The following is a 24,379-nucleotide window of genomic DNA, read 5'->3' as shown; positions in this document are numbered from 1 at the left end:
ATATTTTGAATAAAGTATATGTACTAGTGCTTAAAACAGGGCTCAACAAATCCCTGTCGTCATGTCGATTAAGATTTTAGGGCCTGATTCAGACCGATGGCCGGGCAATGCGCACGCTCTCCGGGGCTCGCTACAAGACAGGGCGGCTGTCGTTGTTGATCGACAGCTCACCCCGTTTTGTAGGCGGGTCGGGGGGGTGGCTGCACGAACGGAGGCGTTCCGGCAGCCTGCCGTTTGTGGGCGGCCGTACTGACATCACACGTGATGTCAGTAGTGAACTTCCTGCTCTGTTAGAGCAGGAAGTTCACTGGGGCTTGCATTGGACGAGACCCTACCACAAGGGTCTCGTCGCATGGCCCGATGGTCGCGATAATCGCGACCATCGCCAGGCCGCCCGCTAAAGCTGTGGGTGGACACCCACAGCTTAGTGAGCGGCCTGGAGGCCGGGGTAAAAATAAAACCAGCCCGCCCTGATTCAGAGCAAGCGCTCGCAAATAGCGAGCGCCTCTGAATCAGGGCCTTAGTCCTGGCGACTAGGGTTTACAGAGTTAGATACTCATAAAGCTGATTGTCAAAGAAAAAACAGTTGCTCCTCCAGAGGTGGATGCAGGAGTGGATGGGACATTGTATGCCTGTCACATGAGGAGGCATGTATTCAATCCTCCCTTTTGTCTGAAAGATGCCACCAAGTGGGTGGCTGGAGGCTGGTCCTATTCTCTGCTGCTGCAGCACTGCTGCCACAATGAAGGAGGAGTGTGATCTCCAGGAGAGCTTGGGCACTGATGGTCCGGGAGGAGATCAGGCTTGTTGATACCGCAAAGGACGGTCATCCTAACATGATGCATATAAATAACATTTGTGTACTATAGAAGTGTCATGTCTGCTGAAACCGATGTTACAAACTAAACATAGTGCGTGTTGGAGCCTCATAGTGTGGCATGATTACTGTCCCACCACCAGCTGCTGCTGCTCCAGGCTCACTGGAAACAAGATGATTGTTTGGTCGTCTTCCAGTTTTTCTTGAATTTTGACATGAGAGGAGGTTTCTTCCTATCTGAGGAGGACTTTGGCGACTTGGCATCACCATTAATAAAGACCTCAGGGTGCTGCTCCCTTTCAGGATTTGATGGGGACTTGACATGCTCAGGGGTGAGAAGAACTGAAGCTGTAGTGTGTTGCATGCTATGAATTTGGGTCCTACTGTGTGGACTATTATGAATTGAAACCCTACTGTGTGGCATATTATGGATTAGGGGCACTTCTGCATGGCCAGTTACAGGCACATTTGGTAGTCTGAGGGGCATTGAAGGGGCATGTGTGGTGGTCTTTACACGTTTTCATGTACTTTGGTCGAGGACAATTGTCTAGCTCCTAAACTAGCTCCTAGATTTGATAAACGTGTTGGGCTCTGGCTTAGACTATAAGAACTTAGAAAATGGGGATATGGTGGAAGCTTTTTGGTATCTGGATTATTGCAGGGTGTTTTGGCTGTGTATAGGGAAATGTTTTCATAGAACAGGGGTAGATGTTTATTGCCTTCCAAGGCACCCAGTCCTTAGTCAGTTCTGAATAATTTTATATACTTATGGCTGTTTTGATCTTTATTTTTTTCAGGGATTATTATATGCTAAATCATTATTTCTCTTATGTGTATCTGTGAAGTGCTATCCTGCACTACTCTGTCTAGTATTGTGTAAATGTGGTGGGACCTCCAATTTAATTTTAATATTGGTTATCCTTTCTCTTAAAATACATAGGGGCAGATGTATGAAGCTCTGGAAAGTGATAAAGTTCAGAGTGATAAACGACCAACCACTCCGCTCCCAACTGTCATGTTACAGGCTGTGTTTGAAAAATGACAGTTGGGAGCTGAGTGGCTGGTCGTTTATCACTCTCCACTTTATCACTTCCCAGAGCTTCATACATCTGGCCCACAGTACTAAGGGCCTGATTCAGCGTGCACTGCTGATCGCAGATTCCCGATGATTGGGAATCTGCGCACGTGTCGGGCCCACACTGTGTATGTGCAGTACGGTTCTGCAATCCCACACGCAGTCCAGCAGCAGACTGTCACTGGCGGGACGGGGTGGGTGCGGCGACGGCCTCAGTTTCCCAAAATGGAGGCAGTTTGTGGCTGTTGAGGGGGGGGAGAGGTATTAGTGACGAGGCCAGGAGCTCCATCAGCTGTAAGAGGTTTCCTGGCCTCTTTTGAGCATCTGCGAAAGCCGTTTTGGGTTACCTAGCGGTAGTATCACAGATAATCCGATGCTGCCTCCTAGGACGCAGCACGGATCAGTAATGCATGCAGGTGGCCTGACATCTCTTCGTTCATTACCATATTAGTGCTGTTGTAGCTGCTAACATGTTAGAAGCTGCAATAGCTAATGCACCCTCAGCTGAATCAGACCCTAAGTTTGTTCTGTCATTTTGGCAATAATACATTTCACTGTGATGTTTTACATTATCTGTAACTTTGGGTAGTTATTAGTTAGGGTTTTGTTTGACAAGTCTTAGTATACACTCATCAGTGGACAGTTGTGGCCTTGTTTTATGTCCATTGGAGTTTTAGACCCAGCAGAGGTTACATTCCCTACATTGCTAGTTACACTCTTGTCATTGTGTACTGTATGTAATTAACGCACATGATGCACCAATGATAACAGCTGCTTTCCTTCCCCCTACAGGCTCTGTGTATGCAACAGACTATTCAAATGCAAGTGCAACTGCAGTTTTCGATCCCTACTTGGTAAGCAATGCCAATACATGCAATAAGCCGAGAGTAGAGCACCTGAATTGACCTCCACTATGGTGTTCTACAGCAGGGCACACGCATTCAGGTACATTTATGGAAACTTGTGCACAGAAACATGTTCTGTTCCACATAGCATACAGCAAACATTTCATGGTCTCCGGATAGAAGATTGACAATGAATAGGTCAACGGTCAATAGGTCAACACCAAATGGTCGACGGGGCTAAATAATATCGATACATTTTTTTATTTTTTTTGCCATTTTTGGTTAGGGTTAGGCACTTGAGTGGAAGGTTAGGCTACCAGAGGGGACGATTAGGGTTAGGGACTAGGGGGAGGGTTAGGTTAGGTTTAGGCACTATAGGGAAGGTTAGAGTTAGGCACTAGGGGAAAGATTAGGGTTTATTACAAAAAGAATGTGTCGACCATTTGAACCTGTCTATCTTTTGTCCCCGTCGACCATTTGGTGTTGACCTATTGTCTATATTTTATACCACACCCCATTTGATTGCTTTTTATATAAAATGCATGTTCTCAGTTAGACTCATGGAACGGAAGCTTAAAAGCTCAATGTAAAAAAACTAAATAAAAAAGTAAAATTAGTCATTCACGTCACTTATAGGGCCCAAACCAATTAGGTACGATGTTCTCGCCCCCGCAAGTAACTGCGGCTATATGCCCCACTTACAGTGCCACCGGATTTGTGGACTTTTGCTGGCAGCACTATAATCCTGCCTACAGCAATCCACTAGTCTGGGCGAGTTCCGATGCTGTTGCCAGTGTTAAAACGCTGTTGCAGCAATACTTCGCCCCCTTGTGTGTGGTGACGAGTTAATTGGATTGAGTGTAAAATATCACTAAATCCTTAAAATTTAAGCTATTATATACAATAACAGTGTTAACCTGATGCTCCACTGCAGCTCTGTATTCTCTCCCCAATCCTTTACCTATTTAGGACCCCTTCCTAAGGGGGATAGGATTAGTGACACATGATTCTGCAGCCGTATGTGTTCTACACTGCGTATATTAAGCCAATTAATGGCTCTATGTCACCTGTACTGTAAAAACAGGATTTTGGTACTTACCGATAAATCCCTTTCTCCGATTCCACAGGGGACACTGGAGTTCAAGACAGTGGGGTATAGACGGTGGTAGAGCAGAGCCTGGCACTTTAAATAATTTAGAAGTGTGACTGGCTCCTCCCCCTCTATGCCCCATCAGCCCCAGTTTAAGAACTGAGCCCGAGAGGAGACGGAGGACAACAGGAAAACGAGGAGAAGGAGAAGACCACAGAACGGAACAAGACCAACTGAAGGAGAACAAAGGAACCCACTGCAGGGAAAACATGCAGTCACACAACTATAAAAGGTACCAAACAAAACGGCAGGTACGCAGCGCAGGGCGGGCGTCCAGTGTCCCCTGTGGAATCGGAGAAAGGGATTTATCGGTAAGTACCAAAATCCTGTTTTCTCCTTCATCCACTAGGGGACACTGGAGTTCAAGACAGTGGGGACGTCCCAAAGCCAACCTCCCGGGTGGGAAGCGCGGAGAACTTGCCGACCCTTCAGCCAAACCGAAACAGGGACCGCACAGAACCAGAGGCCCAACGGAAAGGCAAGAGCTGAAGATCAAGTGTCGTAGAGCCAGGAGACAATCAGAACTCCTTGCTGAACAGTCACAGAAATTGCACAACGTACAGCATAAATCGAATGGAATAAAGCGGCTAGCGAGAAAACACCCTCAGGTGAGAAGCATCAGAACACTGTAAGCTCAGCTGAAAACAGACCAAGCCGGACTGTTGGGAGCAGAGAACCCCAGCCCGAAGCCATAGGAGAAGGGCAGTAACCAAAGAACAAAACTCGAGAAAACCGTACCAGATCCAGAAACAGGAAGCTGCCACAGTCGCAGACAGCAGAATCCCAGCACGCTGAACATAACTCATATAGATATAAGTATAACGATACCATTCTACAAATACAGAACTGATCCTGTCCACAGACTCCTAATAAAGAGTATACTGGGAGGCAAAAGTCAAGACCGAAGCAGCCCTAAACCAGTCTGGAGGTCCAACTACTACAAGGTTGTTAACCAGCGGAAGGGTTAGACCATAGAGATCTCCGACAATTGGAGATCCCACTGGGGAAGAGGCAGAGGCGGCTTCGAGAGGATTGAGACTACAATCCCTTTCAGAGGGTCAGACAGCAGAACAACCCATTCTTCAAACAGAGTGATAAAACAGCGACTGAAACCCTGCAGCTGAAAAGAAACCACAGCAACAAAACCCCAGACAGACAACTTCCAACATGATGGTAGTGCGTAGTCAGTATCAACTGCTGGTCCGAACATAGTATGAAAACAACCAGGATACCCTGGCAGTTAAACAGCACAGATGCAACAGCCACCCAGGGAGAGCTACCAATATAGGGAAGCATCCCATACAGTAAGGCTAGAGCACTAGGACAGCCATGAAGGCACCCGTCAATGTAATGAAATAGCAACAGATACTGAACCGGAAAAACCCACCAGGCCCCCTGTCACCCTTTAATGTAAAGATGTGCACTAGCCTATAGATGCTCTTCAGTCCAGAACCCAACAGATTCTAGTAGAATAGTGTCACTAATCTCAATATTGGAACTATGCACCCACACACCAGGAACGCTCTAAAAACTAGAGCCAACTGATTAAAAGAGCGGATGGCTGCTAGGACAGCAGCTAGGGTGCGGAATAGAGAATAACACTATGTAATGTCAGGTTGCCTGAAATAGGAGTCTCTTCCGAGGCATTAGTGGGGTAAGCCCGCTTACCTGTGGGCGACCAGAAACCCTCTGGACGCTATGTAGAATGTCACTGACCTTTTCCAACTCACAGCAACCTGCCCCGTCAGAGATAGAGAGTAGCTTCAGCGGTCTAAGACAAATGCTCTACAGCACGGACTTCAATCTGGAGATGTTGCAGTAGAAAATACTGTAGAAAACTAGCAAAACGTTAGAGGAGACAAGAAGGTTATACAACAGGACTCTATACCTGAGCTTGTTCCATTAGGGATGTTTATCCATATAAAGATTATACATCTACCCCAAATACGGTCTGCTAGTGTAAGTAGCCTTACATTAACCCTTATAATGGTGAAGTGCGTATTACGGCCACCAATCTAATACAATCCAGGTCTGACCCTGCCTATATCAGCGGGTGGCCGTAGGCCTTCAAGCAATTTAACTAATTAAGCCCTGAGGATGGTAGAGAACCTGGATTCCTTATGTACTGATAGGAAATGTACCTAGGGTCCCTCTAGAGACCCATTTTATTGAGATATGCGACAAGACAATAACATGGAGTACCAGAATCGATACAGAGAAGGGTACCTGTACATAGAATGCATTAGTTATCCCAAGTAAAGAAGGAATATATCTGTAGTGATAACCCCAGTTAGGGCTAAAAAAACAGTATTTCCCAATTATTAGGAGATATTCAAGGAATGGGAATATATCAGTATTTATACACACGTACCCACAGACATAACAGTTGCATGAGAAGGCAATCTCTTTGAAAGGAAGAGTTAATGCCAACATAGTAAGCTTACTTGTCAGACTCCTGCACCAGGAGATCAGCATGCTATAAATATAAAATAAATAAATAAATATAAATATATATATCCTGCACTCTTAGGAGTCATATCAGTTTGCTACCAAGTGCGCCACTGGAGTGTAGTTGTAGATCATAGGTCCCCCGAAAAGGAGCGCCATAGATATAGACTGACGGGAACAGAACTATAGCCTCAGGAGGATGCAAGTACATATCTGTATATACATGTATGGAAATACAAGATGTATAGGGTCCATACTGGAAGCAATGCCATAGGGAATTGTCACTATGCAAGCCACAGAACATGACTTCAGTCCATAGCCACCATATAATATATATATGGATATAGCTTACAGCAGTGGCTCCCAAACTCGGTCCCCAGGACCCCACACACGTCACATCACCCAGGTCACCCAGCAGGACCACAGGTGTATCCATTACTCACTGACACATTTTTAAAGTGGAGCTAATTAAATTTCACCTGCGATTCCGCGAGGAGCCACGGAACCATGCACTGCCCGGGGTCCCGAGGACCGAGCCCGAGCACCAGCGGCCCCCAGCATCTGGTAATCCCAGGCGGCTTCCCATCCGTGGAAATATAGGCATACCATATATATATATATACACACATATAGATATATATATATATATGCAATCACACATACTGATACAGATATACACACACACATAAATCCTTAGGGAGAGTAGTGTAAAGCGGAGTTATTGCACTAACTACATTAGGAGAGCCCAGCCTCCAATTGCATCATCTTTCTTTTAAAATGTGCTAGGTATCAGACATAAAATGGATAAGAGCAGATCCTACCCCTGCTTTTATGGTAAGGATAAGAAGCGATATATATATATATATATATATATATATATATATATCCACCTATGCATATGCCTACCTACATACACGATTAGCAGGTGATGATATTGTAAAATGAGAACATGAGCAATAGTTAGAGCCCTGGAAGGAACTGAGACCCAGGACAAACTTCACACCAGACATATGTTCTAAAGCAGGGCTTAGTATAAATACAAATATACACATACATGTGGCTTACCTCCACGCAGGGAGACTGCTCATGTGCCATGTGTGGCCGTCAGTCTGCTATGGCATAAGGGGCAGGATATTTTAGCAGCGTGCTGTCCCAGACTGGTATCGATTCTGGGACCCTCATGTTACCGGTGTACTCGCCTTATCAGGTGAGCTATTGCAGAAGAGTAACAATCCACATACTTATGGGAGTACTGCCCCAGAAAAGTGAGCTGTGCTATGCTTCAGTGAAAATGATGTGCATGTGGAGCGCACTGCACCACACGCTGATTACATGTAACATTTCACAAAATTGCGTGCTTCTCTAAACTGACAGAGCCCTCCCAACATATTAAAAGGGAGACCTGTCCCTTGGGGAATCCACAGCGCAAGACCCTCACCCTCAATCTAAGCAGGAGATAAGGCCAGCAGCCGCTATTAACATAGTGCTAGAGAAGTGGGCGTCCCAGCCTCTAATGCTGGACCAAAGGGATGGTCAGCACGATATGGGACTCCCGTTCCTGAGTAGGGATGATATGGGAGCATCGACCCAAGGCCCCGTCCCTTCAGCCAACACTGGTTTTAAAACCAACCCAATAGGGAGTTCTCCTCACCCACGATACACTATTATTCTCGTGGCATTTGGATTAAGGCTTGGTTCTATATTGTCCGTAGACTACCTTCGAAAAAAGGTATAATATATATATATATATATATATATATATATATGACTATAAACATAGCTTACACTACGCTGGGGTAGAGGAAAATACTGCGCTTAATGTCCACGCTAGCCAGGAAGAGTCCCGGCTAAAGCAGCTGCCCCCTCAACAGAACTGCATAAAGCGGAGTAATAGTGCACCCGCTCAGCGCGAGGGTGGGGGAGGAGTAGCAATAGGCTAAGACTCACCATCAGTGCAGCCGGTGTTAGGGCACTGAAGCAGGTAGTAGACACTGCCCTTAATAGGGAAGCGGGGCTCTCTTGCAGGTGGCTGGTACGCACTGCATACATTCTCACGGGGGAGGGGGGGGGTAGGGAGAGCGATCACGAGTGAAAACTCGGATCCTCACACCACCCGAGTACACCTCCTTCTAGGCAGGAGGAGAGCATTGGCTGATGTCCTGCTGTGGAGGGCGCCGACGCATTTAAACAAGTTTCACGAGGTACCGGCGCCAGTTATCAAAGCACCTTTCAGCCACGTTGTTTAACGGCTAATATATAAGCAGGCCGTCTTAGTCCTACTGGCGCTGTACATACGGAGACAGCGCCAGTGCTTCCTATAAGTGACAGCGCAGCAAGCCGTCTGTCACTTTGTCCTATTCGTCGGCTGCAGAACACACATCTCCCCACTGTGGGGGGAGGGGCGGGAGACCCGGACTCAGCCGTCTCAGCTGCGGCGGGCCCAGTCCTTCAGTTCTCTCCCGAGCGGGGGTGAGTCAGCGCTTGCAGCGCGACCCCTCTTAATAAAAGAGGGAGCAGAGACCACCTATATTGGAACTGACTGCCGACTATGCTCCGGCAGGATGTTCCAGTTTTTATAAATGGCGGGCTGCCTTGAATGCGCTTAGCGGCTGTACTGGGCGCGCAACAGTTAGCCACTTACTTAGGGCTCAGGGATGCTGCTGCAGTGCAGAGCACCGAGAGGGAGAGCCCGTACCAATGGCGCCGCTGTCAGAACGCGCCATTTCCACCCCCGCTAGCTCCGGTGTTTTAGCAGCTAACAGTGACAGCTAGCGGCATGTCACTGAGCCCAGCTCTAATGTCCACTGCTCCTGCTAATCAGGAGCAGTGGTTATACTTACAACTGCTGCGGCCGGGATGCTGGGCTGAGGGGGCGGCGAGGAACCCGGACACATGCCGGTGTCAGCAGTGGCGGGTCCTCGCTGGGTCCGATGACTCCAAGTTGTGTGCCCCCTCCTCAGGGTCACCGGATACAGGCTGCAGTAGCCGTGTGGTGCCCTTCCCGGCGGCTCCCGCGTAGCAGGCAGACTGCCACAGTAAGCAGCCTGTCTGTCCTCAGTGCTTGTTTAATATCTAAAAATAAAAATTATATAAGAAAGGCTGGAGACAGCCTGATGTGCTACCGGCTCTCTCGGGCACATTCTAAAAACTGGGGCTGATGGGGCATAGAGGGGGAGGAGCCAGTCACACTTCTAAATTATTTAAAGTGCCAGGCTCTGCTCTACCACCGTCTATACCCCACTGTCTTGAACTCCAGTGTCCCCTAGTGGATGAAGGAGAAAGCCTAAACCAATAACCCTGCTCTCAGGGAATCTAGCGGTTTCCTCCAGGGTAGTCTAGTCGGCAGACCATGGAATTTCCTCCCTAATACCAAATCTTTATTCCTTCCAGACATTAGACAACGGTTATAAGTTGATAAGATGGCACTATGATATTTGACTCCAATGTGGTCCTTCGACCTCTCTCCTATTGCAGATGACCTGGAGTTCCTTCCTCTGCTCTTTGCTGTCCATCCCTCTATCTATATTTCCTCCTGTGGAGGACACCAGGTAAGGTCAGACCTATTTCATTATCACCATTTACTTCTAGAATGTGGAGAAGTTTAATCCGCCGGGCCCTTTCCTATATTAAGCGTTGATCCCCTTTTTAACTCTTTAGCCACAACTTTGGAGTAGCAGATTCCAGCATATTTGGAGCTCCAGTACCTATTCGGGCATTGGTGAGTAAGACTGTAATTATTTCTCTGTTCAATCTTTAGAGCTAGCCTATGAGTGTAAGGAAATTGCGTAATGAGCATTCATAGACATGTCATTGTACTTTTGTATATAGTAGCTGTTTTCCCACACGGTCAGACCTCCTCACCGCATTGGTCTTATTGTTCTATTTTAACAGGTTGCTGATCAGCAAGCGGCAATGTTTGGCCAGTGCTGTTTTGATGTGGGGGATGTTAAATTGACAATGGGAACTGGAACATTTATGACGATCAATACAGGGACTAATCTGCACACCTCTATAGCAGGTAGGAAGACTGCGCCCAAAGCTTGAGTGTCTGTCTGTAAGCACTAATTGCAGTACTGCTTGCCACGGAAAAAACCCTAGAAAGCAAGAATGATCATATAACTGTATTTTTCCTTTCCGTCAATACTCCACGGTAGCCAATACTCCACGGCAGCCAATACAATGGGTATCTTCCCTTTTTAAGTTAGTTCAAGACGGGTAGAAAAAAAATATATAACCATGTTCCTGCCTTTGTGATCCTTTACGTATTCGGCAGGATCGTGGCGATCTCACAGCTCTCATCAGTGTTTCCTTACTGTTTGACACTTTCTAATGAATCGGGCAGCACGTCTGTAAAACGCGTGTCATTGCGTTTCTTTGGAATCACTACTCATGTGATTATAGCTAAAGTAATTTCATTGTTTTGAATATAAATACATTGAAAATGAAATTCTTGTTGCTGCGTGAATTTGTATCAATGGGCAGACAGAATCAGCACGGAAGAATACGTAATATAGCCACATTTCGCGCCTATTCATCTCATCAGAATAGGTGTTTATCGCATATTATTGAACCAGGTTGTTTGACCATACACAGTGTACACTATATATATATTTTCCTTTTATTCTCTTTATACCTGTGCCACAAGAAACATTTCTTCTACCAACTGGATTCTCCCCCGTCTCTTACTGTCTGTAAATTATCAGGGTTGCCTTTACCTTAGCTACTTCTGCAGTGGAGAGACGCGGGTCTTCTTCTCACAGCAAATATTTCCTTCAACTGAACATAATAGCACCAAACCAGAATGCCAAAGTACCAAGGTCCTTCTCTAGCCACAAAGTTCCAGGAACAGGAGGAGTGGGCTCATAATCAGTCGGATGGGGTTTTCAACTAGCGTATACCTTTCATTCATTCCCTGTCATCTCTCACATGCTAAGAAAGGATAATATAGAAGTGCAATTATCTGGTCCATGTTGTCTGTAGCTTGGGAGGTACTGCAGGAGGAGCCATAGCCTCTATACCACTTTGCCCAGATATATTGAATCAGGGTCCTGCCTTTCACCCAAATGTGTGCCAACTGCATGTAATGGCATGGATATTTAGAAGTTTGGAGGAGTTTTAGTGCATTATGTAAATCTAAAATAAATCCAACTGAGGCAGCAATTTCACACATCCTAGATTTTGTACAGGATGGACTCGGTAAAGGTCTTGTCATACCGACACTCATAGAACAAGTATCAGCGCTGTCTTCCTGCCTCAGAAGAATTCACTATTTATATTTTCCTAGCACAGATAATAATTTGCCCCTCTGTTGATTCCTTTGTGGTTCCATGGAACCTCAATCTATCGCATAATACTCAGATGATGCTCCGCTTAAACCAATACCGGAAGTCTCGCTGAGATGGATAAAAATAAATTAGTAGTGTTCCTATGGTGAGTCGCTGTATGATTATCTCAAATAGAAGATATTCATGGATACAGAGCAATTGCTTGTGATCAATCAGGTCTTTGGAAAGCTCATGCCCCTTCCATGCTAACCATTGGCGGATGGATTGGAAAAGTAATCATACAGATAAGAGTAAAGATGGAAATACATAGCCCATTAAACTGTAGCGATGGCAACATCTTCGGCAAGTAAGGCTCGGGCCCCGGTGACAGAACTTTGTGAGGCTGGATCCTCACCTTCTGTAGTCATTATCCTCTACGGACTTTTAGAGGGAGTTTATCAAGCACTCAAAAGAAGAGTGGAGATGGTACCCTAGCGGACAATCGTATTCTAGCTTTCATTTATTTTGTCCATTCTATAAAATGATTGGTAGAATGGGATTGCTAATGGGAAGCACCCACTCTTTAAAAGCTTTGATAAATCTACACCTTCATTTGGTAGATGCTACTTAAATAACCGTTTAATTATGCAGCATATGTTGTTTTTCTTTTGCTTGGGTACATCGCTTTAGATGGCTGCCATGGATATTTATGGTGAAAACCACACATTACAATTACCGATGATTTATTGTCTTCTAAATACTCCATGGCAGCCCAGATTTCCCACCCATGTTGTTCCTTATGTTTTTTTTTTTTTTTTTTCAGAGACCGTTTGTGAAATTAATCAGACATAAAAGATAAGGAGGAGTTGCATTGTACACCATCCGGCGGGCGGTTTTTATCTACCTGTCTCAACCTAATTTAGAAGGGTAGCTACCCATTGTGCCATGGAGTATTTAGAAGAAAAACAATGATGTGTAGTAAAAATGTGTTCTTTTCTATGCCAGGTCTATATCCTCTAGTGGGCTGGAAGATTGGTGATGAACTGGTGTGTTTAGCAGAGGGCAATGCCACAGATACTGGAACCGCTATCAAGTGGGCGCAAGAGCTGAGTAAGTGTTAATTAAGTCTTAAGGTTTGTTATAGATCCGCAGGCACAATACTTGGGAAATTATTTAATGCTTAGGGACGTATTCAATTGGAGGCGAAAAACCGGAATCGGAGATAAAGTTTTGCCTATTGCCGCTCTTCGCCTGTTCGGAACTTATCTCCAAATTCAGTTCCTAAGCGGAAACTCAATGCAATGTAATAGGCCAAAAAGTTTCTCCTAAGATTGGGTGAAAAGAAGTGCAAAATCTTTATTTTGGGGTGCAAACATGGGGAAACGACCCAGAACCCTTGGGACAGTCCCCCAAAGAACAAAGGGCCTGATTCAGAGCCGGTCGCTATTTGCGCTCGCTCGTCCAGAAAATAGGGGTGTCTATTCAAATGAACCGTTCGCTGTTTGCGGTCTGTTCACGCCTCAAGGTCTGAACAAGCGAACAAAACTTGCGGTCGTTTTTTGGGAAACTACGCCCCCTGGCCGCTCGCATCCTACGTCATGTCCGCTATTTATTAGATTAATCGAGTACATCGAACAGGGTATGAACTGCTCGCTATTCTTGTGGTTGGTTTTTGCTACCACAATTTTGCGAGCAGTTCTGGCTAAAAAATAACCCAGTGACGTGGTCAATGACGCTGCTGTTTTAATTATGCACACCCATAAAACGCCAGTTTTGACCTTTAAGCACGCCTGCGATCGGATCTCCACTCCCCGTTTTCAAGCACCTTCCCCTGTTACCACCCACATACGCCTCATCCTGTCACTCAAATTATCAGGCATTCGCTATTTTGCGAGCACATGAATTTCGGCCGCACTGACTGGTTCGCGCATGCGTATAACGATCCGTACGCATGCGCAGATGAGTGAACATCGGTCAGAACGAACAAGCAGCCTCTTACGAGTGGCTCTGAATCAGGCCCAAAGTTAGCTAAAAAAATTAAAAAGTGGAGGGACAAGCATAAAAACTAGTGAAATAGACTTCTTGGGGCTCTGCAAGGATGGGTCAGGTGTTTTTAGGATTGCAGGTCCATGCAGCAGGTCTGTTTTTTTGAAGTTTTTTAAAAGTTGACTTTAGAGACATAAAAATATACTAGCACCTGTTTTCAAGTACCCCAAATTTGACAGAAATACTTGTTTTCACCAAAACATACAGCTTTATGCCATTCTTCACCACTTATGCAAAGTCGCCAATAAGAAGCAATTTAAACAACTTAAGTACCCAAAACACTTTTATTAGGGCTTTTAGTACACATCTATGTTAGTGCATCTTTTTTTGGGGTACAGACTGATTTTCCCACCTCTGACAGTACTTTTTGCCTGTTCTGCATTCGCCGCTTTCCATTTTAGCATGTTTAGGAATTGAATAGGGCGAAAAGCGGGAACGCGCACGAAATGTTTTCGCCTCTGAAACAGGCGAAGAGAGGCGGAAAGTCGGACAGGCGAAACCTTTCTGACTTTTCGCCTCTTAATTGAATACGGGCCTAAGTTAATTTAAAGTTGACCTGTAATTCGGTTATGAGAGCTGTTATTTATACACAAAGCATTGTGGCGATACATGAACTGTAAATTGGTACCATGCCCCCTCTATCGTACACGCCTTAAGCATTATTTATCTTCTTAGTGTGTGGATAGAGGGCCTCATTCAGCAAGGATCACTGATGCGCTCACGGCTGCAATCGCTCACACAGGTTTGCTGCTAAAATGTATGCTAATGCACTCAATCGCAAAGCGCCTGCACGGACAACATGCAGACGCCCACTTCCCCTCTCTCACATCCGGAATACCTTGCAAGCCTCCACAAACATCGGAGACATCGAGTACCATCGACCCCTCACGCAGAATTAGAGCAGTCCTGACCTTACCTCTAAATTGCTAACCTCGTTGTACGCATTGAGTACTCCTGCTGCGTTTGCAATTGCAGAGGCTAATTTATGCACACCTATGCAACGGCATTCAAACAGACAGGTACGCCCGTGTTTCTCCGATCACGCCACCACCTCACAAACGCTCACTGCCTGTCAATCATTCTATGATAGCTCTACGTGGTCTCCGTGATCGCAGTGCTGCCTTTGTGCACTGCGATACATACGCATGTGCAGTCTTCAACAATCAGCCGTGTGCTTCCGCTTTAGCAATAGCGGTCCTTGCTGAATGAGGCCCAGAATTCCTGGAACACTGGGCCTGAATCAGAGCCGGACGCTCTGACCAGAGCGCTCGCTCTGAATCAGGGCCCTCCTACATGAATATGGAGCGTCCTCCTGGACGCTCGCATAGCTGTGGGTGACCACCCACAGCTTATGCGAGTGTCCATGATGATGGTCGCGATGGTCAAGACCATCGCGACCATCGGGCTTGCGACGGAGACCCTGCGGTAGGGTCTCGCTGCCGCAAGCCCTGGAGTGATTTTGGCTCTATCAGAGCCAAAATCACTCCCACTGACATCACTAGTGATGTCAGTGGGGCCGGCTTCAGACGGTAGGCGTTCCCATGGGAACGCCTCTGTCTGGCAGGCACGCCCACCAAAGGGGGCATGCTGTCAATCAACATCGACAGCACGCCCCCTTTGGTGCGAGACCCGGAGCGACAGAGAGCCCGTCGCTATCCGGGTCTCGCGCATGCGCACAACGGAGCTCCCTCCGTTGTGCGCATGCGCAGTGGGGCAACATCGACCCGCTTGCGAGTGTCCTGCGCTTGCGAGTGGGTCTGAATGACCCCCACTACTCTCATGTGACCATGCCTATCCTATGTACTGGAAGCTGGCAGCTTGATCACCTCACAGATTGCTTATCCAATCTCAGTGAGCACGTTCCTTCCAGTACATGGGCTGTTCACCCTCTAATACTAATACTGGGCAGCTATTAATATTTATATGTCCTACCTCATGCAGACAGGTATAAAGATGAACATAGAAGAAAGATGATACAAAAGCTAGAATATATGTACCCTAACCAACAGGACCATATATATTAAGTGTGTTAAGGCTTTCCAATGTCTCTCTTAAATCTCCTCTCTTGCGGTTTCCATAAAAAATCCCTTGTCGCTTTATTGTGTGACTAACAGGCAATGATCCAGCAGTAACAATCCAAACTGTATAACTGCTTTATTATACAAATCGTTTATCACACAGCCCTCTTCCATATTGGTTATCCTTTTGTAACTTCAAGATAGGGGTTTCTAAGGTACACCCAAAAACGTCAAGTTGTCTGGGCTTACTGCTGTGGATACATGTATTATTAATAATCACTTAGTCATGTTCATTCTTCTGTGTTAATACTGAAAACATGGCATGTTGGTGCTAACTAAATAGCTAATAACATGTCCCATTCCTAAGATCTTTTTGCAGATTTTGCCGACACAGAGGAAATGGCCAGACGAGTCCCAGACTGTGGGGGGATTTACTTTGTACCATCCTTTACAGGCCTGCAGGTAATAACACATTCACGGGGAAATACTATTATATACAGAATGTAATTCCATTTCACTCTCTACTCCAATGTTAATGGCAGCGACCTTTTATGTAAAGATTTAGCACTGAACTGACGTAAGTGGAGGGAATCGGTATGAAATGGAGACCTATGGCGTACCTGCTCTGTTCACTATATTACAGTTGCCAACTGTTCATTCATATTTTATGTTTTTGCAACTCTTTGAGCTCCGTTCTTCTGTATGTCTCTGTCAGAGGTCCCTACCGCTCCTAGATTGCACAAAACAGACTTGGTTAATGTTCAGCCAGACAGAGACTGAAATCTTGCTTGGCTACATAGCTTCCACACTGTAGGAGGCAAAGCCTCTAGGTCCTAGTGAAAGGGGTTAACACACCCTGAACACAAGTATTTTTCGAATATAAATATAGCAAGCTATTTGTCATATGCTTTAGCTCTGTGTACATTTTGTGTGTAAATATGTATTATATATGCAAGTACACCTAGTGGCCACTTTACCAGGTACAGTCTTCTGCTACTGTCTAGCACCCTCCTTTGCCGCCTCAAAACAGCCTGAGCTCCTTGTAGCATGGATTCAACAAGGAGCTGGAAACATTCCTTAGAGCCTCTGGGCCTGATTCAGAGCCGCTCACAAGCGCTTGAGCACTCGCAAGCGGGTCGATGGTGTTCTCTGCGCACACGCAGCGGCCGCATTGCGCGTGCGTAAGCCCCGGAGCGAGAGAGAAATTCTCTCGCTCTGTGGCTCACTACAAAAGGGGTGGCTGTCGATGTTGATCGACAGCTCGCCCCGTTTTGTAGGCGTGGTGGGGGAGTGGCTTCAAAAACTGAGTTTTCCCAAACGAACGCCTGCCGTTTGTGGGCGGCCCCACTGACATCACCAGTGATGTCAGTGGGAGAGTTTCCGGCTCTATTAGAGCCAAAAGCTCTCTGGGGCTTGCGGCCACGAGACCCTACCACAAGGGTCTCGTCGCAAGCCCGATGGTCACGATGGTATTGACCATCGCGACCAGCACCCTGGCCGCTCGCAATAGCTGTGGGTGGTCACCCACAGCTATGCGAGCAGCCAGGAGGCCGCACAAAAAAAAAATGCCCAGAGCGTCCGTCTCTGAATCAGGGCCTCTGGTCCATGCTGACGTGATCTCATCATAGAGTTGCTGCACATTCATTCTGCGAATATCCCATTACACCACATCCCAAAGGTGTTCTGGCAGATTGTGATCTGGTGACTTTGGACACCATTATAATACACTGACCTTATTGTCATGTTCATGAAAGCAGTTTGAGATAATGTGGTCTTTATGACGTGGCGTGTCATCCTGCTGGAAGTAGCAATTAAAAGGTGTAGACTGTGGACATAAAGAGTTGCATATTTTCAGCAGCAATACTAATTAAACTGTGGCATTTAAGCAATGCTGATTTGGTACTAAGGGCCTGATTCAGAGCTGAACGCTCTGACCAGAGCGCTCGCTCTGAATCAGGACCCTCCTCCATGAAAATGGAGCGGCCTCCTGGCCGCTCGTATAGCTGTGGGTGACCACCCACAGCATATGCGAGCGGCCAAAAAGATGGTCGCGATGGTCAAGACGGACTTGCGACGGAGACCCTGCGGTAGGGTCTCCCTGCCACAAGCCCTGGAATGATTTTGGCTCTATTAGAGCCAAAATCACTCCCACTGACGTCACTAGTGATGTCAGTGGGGCCGGCTTCAGACGGTAGGCGTTCCCATGGGAACGCCTCCGTCTGGCAGACACGCCCCCGGCCTGCCCACCAAAGGGGGCATGCTGTCAATCAACATCGACAGCACGCCCCCTTTGGTGCGAGACCCGGAGCGATGGAAAGCCCGTCGCTCCCCGGGTCTCGCGCATGCGCATTGGGGAACATCGACCCGCTTGCGAGCGTACAGCCGCTCGCGAGCGGGTCTCAATGACCCCCCGAGGGCCTAATCAGTGCAAATATAACATTCCCTACACTATTACACCATCAGCAGCCTGAACCACTGACACGAGTCAGAATAGAGCCACAGATTTATGCTGTTCACTCCAAATTCTTACCCTACCATCTGCTTGTCGCAGCAGAATTCAAGATTCGTCCGACCAGGCAATGCTTTTATTTGCATGTCCAATTTTTGGTGAACTAGTACCCCACTATAGCATCAGTTTCCTGTTCTTAGCTGGCAGTAGTTGATGCCGCTGTGGCCTTCTGCTGTAGTAGCCCATTTATGGCAAGGCTCCACATGCTTTGTGTTCAGAGATGCTCTTCCGCCTAGCACTGCTGTACGTCATATTTCTTCCCCATTCTGGTGTTGACCATATTTTAATATTTTTACGTGTTGCATTGATGCCACATGATTGGCTGATTTGGATATTTGCATTAGCAAGCTGGTGTACCTCATAAAGTGGCCACTGAGTGTATATATCTCTCTAGGAGTCAGAGATAATGCATATAGCTTGTGTTGTCTGCTTGTAACTTGTCTGTTTTCTCCCTCCCTGCTGCCGGTACATGTATGTAAGTGTTTCTCTATCTATTACCATATAATGGAAGGCAGTGGCAGGGAGCTTGTTCCAATACTCACCTCTGTATGTATTGTAGGCCCCAGTGAATGACCCCTACGCATGCGCCTCATTCATGGGGCTGAAGCCTTCCACCACCAAGAACCACCTCGTTCGAGCCATACTGGAGTCTGTGGCATTTAGGTGTGAATATTTATTACCCCTATAATTAAATTACTGTGGTAATTGTTTGCATTTTTAGATTCAGAGGTTCAGTAATTAATCAGTAAATATGTTGGAGGTCATTTACGAAGTGCACCCAAGGCAGGCCTCAAAATACCTCCATTTTGCACTGTTGTTCCTCAGTTTCCCGCCCAGCACACATCACGGTGCCTTTTACCCGCACTGTAATGTAGACACCACAAAGTAACCGTGCGTCTCAATGTGAGGGAATGCACTGTCCAAATTATTAAACTTCAAACCGGTGTCCAACTTCCTTCCGCTTTAAATGAGATATAAACCTTTCTTATTTTTCTCCTAAAATAACACACGTTGTATTTGTCTATGGCTTATAGAAATCCTGCACGTGTGAGAATATCAGCCCTATTTTTATGGGCATGCGCAACTTTTTATTGCAGCTAGAAATGCGCATCTGTCCCAAACGCTGGCGGTGTTCAGTGAAGCAGGTTCTCAGGTAATATGACTTCTGATATTGCCAGCTGTCTAGGATCAGCAGTCTGTTTTCAGACATGCCAGAAAGCCTTCACTAATGTGTCTCAATAACAAGGACACGGCCCTATAAAGTGTTGTCACATAAAGGAATAATCTGAGACTTCAGGCAAATCTCCCACAGCAGGAAAAAGCCCTTTTGCCTAGTTGCATACGTTCTGAAATGCGGTATCTTTAGTAATGCCATAGTCTAACTTTTTCACTTTGTTATTATTTTATTATTGTATTTTATAACCTTCACATATATGACATTCTGTCAAGAAAGCAGCTGGTAAGGGACTGTCAGTCCCAACTAATTCAAATCGAAACCAGCGCTAATAAATAAATAATATATAATAACAATTGATATGAGCAGGTTTCAATAAAAAGCAATAGCTTTTATTCTACTATAGCATACTATATAGTTAAAACGTTCAAAACCTCAGTGGCCACAAATACATAAGTAAAAAATAATGAAGAACTTAGGGCTGTCAGCCTTTCCAGACTCCGGTGTATTATGTATAGTGCTCGGACTTCTCCTTCTATCCACAGAATGGAGTGATTAGCAGTAAGATGTGACCGTTCTGTGGTATTGTCCCTTCCCATCCAAACCCTTTTAGCATAACAAGTGCAGTGTAGCGGGTAGAGGAAAAGTCCACACTGTGATCGTCATACACTGCAGGTTAGATTTCAACGGGAAGATAAGTCCATCAGTGCACAAAATAAACATCCAGGAGTCAATCACAAAAGAGCTCTACGAGTTTCGCTGGGTTGTCCTATTCCAGCTTCGTCAGGAGCATGTGTTATAAAATACCTGTTCATATTGGATCAACTTGTATTATTTCTTTAGTAGTGATGTAAATTGGCGCACTGTTTTTTCCCCAATATGTACACTTGTCCTGTAGTAATACTAGGCACACTTGTGACATTTGTGTTTTTTGGTTTTATTTAATTTAGGAATAAACAGCTTTATGACACAATGCGAAGAGAGACCTCTATTAAAATCTCACAAATCAGGTAAATGTATGTAAGGGGCGGGTCTGTGTTTCTATTTTGCTGTGACGCATTCTTGTTCTCCTTGCAGAGCTGACGGAGGAGTCTGCAACAACAGCTTCGTTATGCAGATGACAGCAGATTTATTTGGCCACACTATTGATAAACCGGCGCACACCGACATGTCCTCCTTGGGAGCTGCTTTTTTAGCTGGATTAGCTTTAGGTGAGTATTTGTTCCAGGATATGCAACTCAGAAAAAAAGGATTAGTAGCTGACATATATATATATATATATATATATATATATATATATATATATATGTATGTATATATGTATATATATATGTATATGTACCAGGTTCAAAGCGACTGACGTATACCTTTTGATTAAAAAGTGCAATAGTGCAAACAATATGTCCGTGTACAACTGACATGTACCTTATTAAGTGCAAATGTGCACCAACTGTGTGTATATACTAGTGAAGAAACTAAACTGTGACCAAATTATTAAAAGTTTAAAAATATCATACCAATTTAATATAAAAATACATATATCAAAACAAATGAACATAAATAGATATTCATAAGCATCTCATAATTGACCTCGTAGGCTGGCCAAGACGTTCATATCAAGGCACAATTGTGCAAATGTTATATAAAGTGCAATTATAGTGCGTAATATCTAAAAAATTGTAAATACAAAATCAGACTAAATGATATAAATATACACATGTAAATATAGCAGCACAACAGAGTATATACAAGAGAACAATTAATAAACCATAAAAAGTTTAAAAATTGTTAATAATTATATTAAAAAAAGCTTGGAAGGATTCATGTGAGGCTTATCTGTGTTAAGTTCATCTCAGGCAAGAGGCAGCTCCCAACGCGTTTCATCCACAACTGGACTTCATCAAGGGGTGCTGCCAATCTGGGGTTATCCCTTTTTATACCCCTCTTCCAAACAGGACTCAATTAACTCGTTTAACCCCGCGAGTGACGTCACTTCCGGTTACCAACATGCGGAAGTGTGTCCCAACAAATTCGAAGTACTTGAAAACATATCTAGGCAGTACTGTGTGGCTACCGATACAAGCCACACTTCTTGCTGGAGCCCGACTGTCCTCTGATTAGTTCTGTGTTCGTTCCCTACTTCTATTTCTCCGTCGCGTCACTTCCGCCCTTTTCTCAGTTTAGTCACTTCCTTCACTTCCGCCCTTCTCTCGCATCATCTCTCCACGGTGAGCCTCAGCATGGATGTTGCGCATGCGTGGTGGAACCTCCGTCCTTACTGCTGTGCGTGCGTGGTGACTTCTGCCCCAATATATTCATCCGTCTTATGGTCTGTTTCGCGCATGCGTCAGCGCAAGAGATGTAGCGTTCAGATAACCTCCTTATTGCTAAGGGCATCTATGTCACCCTTACGTTTTGGATGCTGGTAATCAAAAAAGAAAATATTTTACAGACCAACATATTAGAAATGGGTTTAAACGTTGCTGCAGAGAATATGATCGAATTTAGTAATCAATGTAATGATGAAAGAGAGTTTCAATATATAGAAATTAGCCGTTAAATACGGACTATGTATATTAATTTATCATCATTTGCCATGTGTATCCCAATGTGTCTAATGCTTGTATGTAAATATTCAAAAATGCTCAAAATTGCTTATCTATTTAAAAATAATTCACAATAAAAAAGGAGGATAAATGAAGGGGAAAATACATGGAAAGAAATCCCTTAGATGAAATTGGTGAAGAAGGAGAGGATATGGTGGTGACTTGTTCCTGGAGGTTCATGTTGTAATTAATTCATGGCTTGGACCGTTTGTTTGTAGTCCACATTAATTCTTGATCGTGAGGTGCCCATATTTCAAAGAAGGATTGAATGGCTGACCGCCCTGCTAGGGATATAGGTATCTACAACACTGGGTATTCCCAGGAGGTCTCCCATCCAAGTACTGACCCAGCCCAATTGTGCTTAGCTTCCAAGATCAGACAAGATTGGGCGTAAGTGCAATGGTAAGGTTGTAGATACTTCCGAAATATCCCCAGCTGACCAACTCATCCTATTAAAGAAAGGGGGCTATCTCATAGTTCTCGTTGAAGCCAGTCGGGGCCATGGTGTTATGTTGAGATATCCAAAACATCTCTCTTTTCGACAGTTTGTTGCCCAAATCTCCTCCTCTGTCACCCAGTGTAACCTGTTCTATCGCCTTGAAAGTTAATTCTTCAGGATTAGATGCATGATGACTGATGAAGTGCCTGGAAACCGCATGCCCTTCTACTTTATTTTTAATATTTCGAATATGCTCTTGAATTCTTAGTTTCAAGGGTCTTTGGTTTTCCCTACATATTCCAGGCCGCATTTACACTCCAATATATATATCACTGATGTGGAATTGCAATTTAAAAAGTTTTTAATCTTATATTCCTTGGAATCATTAAAATTATAAAAGACTTTTCTCCGTGGATTTAAGTATTTACAAATGCTGCATCTACCACATTTATAGCATCCCAAGCATGGGGGAAGAGAGTCCTTTCTTGTCTGACTCACATCCCTTATCATGCTTGGTGCCAAGGTATCTTTCAAATTCCTGCTTTTTTTGAAGAGAATGAAATCAAAACATGGTGGGATATAAAAGGTCTTGAGCATTATATCTCTGTAAATAGAGTACCAAGAGGCCTAAGACTTTTGAAAAATCCCACCTTTGGGGTGGAAAGAGCTATCTTCATGGAGAAATGGGACAGTATTTTACATAAATGTTCAGTGGAACTCATGCAATTGATAATCAGTGAGAAGTGAAACTTAATGATGGAACTTGAAACAAAGATAAAGAGTAAAGAAAGCTTGATGGAGGAATATAAAGCAGAGGCGAATTATAAGGAGAATGAGAAAGTTTTCAATAAAAAGCTTGAGAAAATAGAAGAAACAGTCATTAAAGGCAAAGAAAAGAAATTTTTGAGAGACAAACAGGACTATGCTGAAAACAAAGTTAAACAATGGAGTAGATTTAATACTTCCAACCACGTGAGAAGGAACGATTGGAGAAGAGAGGAACATAATGATCACCAATTTCAATTAAGAAAGGTGAATGAATTCAGGGGCGATGTATGGAGACCATCACCTAAACACAGGATTGATACAAGGAATAGATTTTCTGCATTACAAAGACTCGACTCCAATAGTGAAAATGAACATCATTTTTTATCACCAAGCCCAGGCATTACACATGACCCAGGGAACCCCTTATTCAGGGAGACCACTATACGAGCCTCACCGCTAAAAAGAAGAATAAGAGAAGGAGAGGAAAACAGGGCGGTGGGAGGAAGGACCATAAAAAAGAGGAATCTCCAGTAGACCTCAAAAATAAAGGCATCTACAATCTTTCCTCACACACTTTGACCAGACCCGAAATTAATCTACTGAGTAAAGGTCTAAACTACGCCCCTACTTCCAACATGAACAAATTTGATATGTTCATTGACCTAAATAAATATGTGAGAAACCTGACTTTGAAGAGACATTTTATAAGGAAGGAAACGGCCCCTATAAAGAATTATCAAGAGATAATATCTAAATCCGGTTTAAAAAATAAATCAACTTATTATCCTTTGGAATCTAAAAGTAGTCACATTGAAATTTTTTATGAAAAGGTGAAGAAGGATTTATGTGATCTGGACATAAGAAGGTCACCAAACAGAATCTTAAGAATGATGAAAAACATGCACTGAAGGAACTTAAAAAAAAATGAGATCATCATAAAACAAGCTGATAAAGGGGGAGGATTGGTACTAATGGACAGGCAAGCCTATGTGAAAGAAGCTAATAGGCTGCTGGGCGACAAGGATTCATACATTATATCACCGAAAGACCCTGTGGATGATTTCACGGAGGAGCTTAGAACTTTACTACTACGGGGCCTCCGAGATGGAATCTTATGTAAAGAAGAGTACCAGTATCTTATGAAAACCAATCCTACTACCCCCATTTTTTATTTTCTGCCCAAGATACACAAATCACTTATCAATCCACCAGGCAGACCT

General features: G+C 44.6%; 1 protein-coding gene and 1 pseudogene across 1 annotated transcript in view; one reads left to right on the top strand and one right to left on the bottom strand.

Annotated features, from left to right (window-relative positions):
• The window catches only part of GK5 (glycerol kinase 5), a 63,179-nt gene that overhangs the window by 24,805 nt on the left and 13,995 nt on the right, over positions 1 to 24,379 (top strand). Inside the window, exons 7-15 of the mRNA XM_088466623.1 lie at positions 2,685 to 2,746; positions 9,810 to 9,883; positions 9,993 to 10,053; positions 10,227 to 10,353; positions 12,605 to 12,709; positions 16,031 to 16,125; positions 18,732 to 18,835; positions 20,297 to 20,356; positions 20,424 to 20,557. Coding sequence (XP_088322749.1) covers positions 2,685 to 2,746; positions 9,810 to 9,883; positions 9,993 to 10,053; positions 10,227 to 10,353; positions 12,605 to 12,709; positions 16,031 to 16,125; positions 18,732 to 18,835; positions 20,297 to 20,356; positions 20,424 to 20,557 — 822 coding nt within the window. The remainder of the gene's footprint in view (positions 1 to 2,684; positions 2,747 to 9,809; positions 9,884 to 9,992; positions 10,054 to 10,226; positions 10,354 to 12,604; positions 12,710 to 16,030; positions 16,126 to 18,731; positions 18,836 to 20,296; positions 20,357 to 20,423; positions 20,558 to 24,379) is intronic.
• On the bottom strand, positions 22,250 to 22,368 carry LOC148534412 (5S ribosomal RNA; annotated as a pseudogene).

Source organism: Taudactylus pleione, unplaced genomic scaffold (assembly GCF_031769625.1).
Source record: "Taudactylus pleione unplaced genomic scaffold, aTauple2 ptg000066l, whole genome shotgun sequence".
Lineage (NCBI taxonomy): Eukaryota > Metazoa > Chordata > Amphibia > Anura > Myobatrachidae > Taudactylus > Taudactylus pleione.
This window is presented reverse-complemented; position numbering and strand designations above follow the sequence as displayed.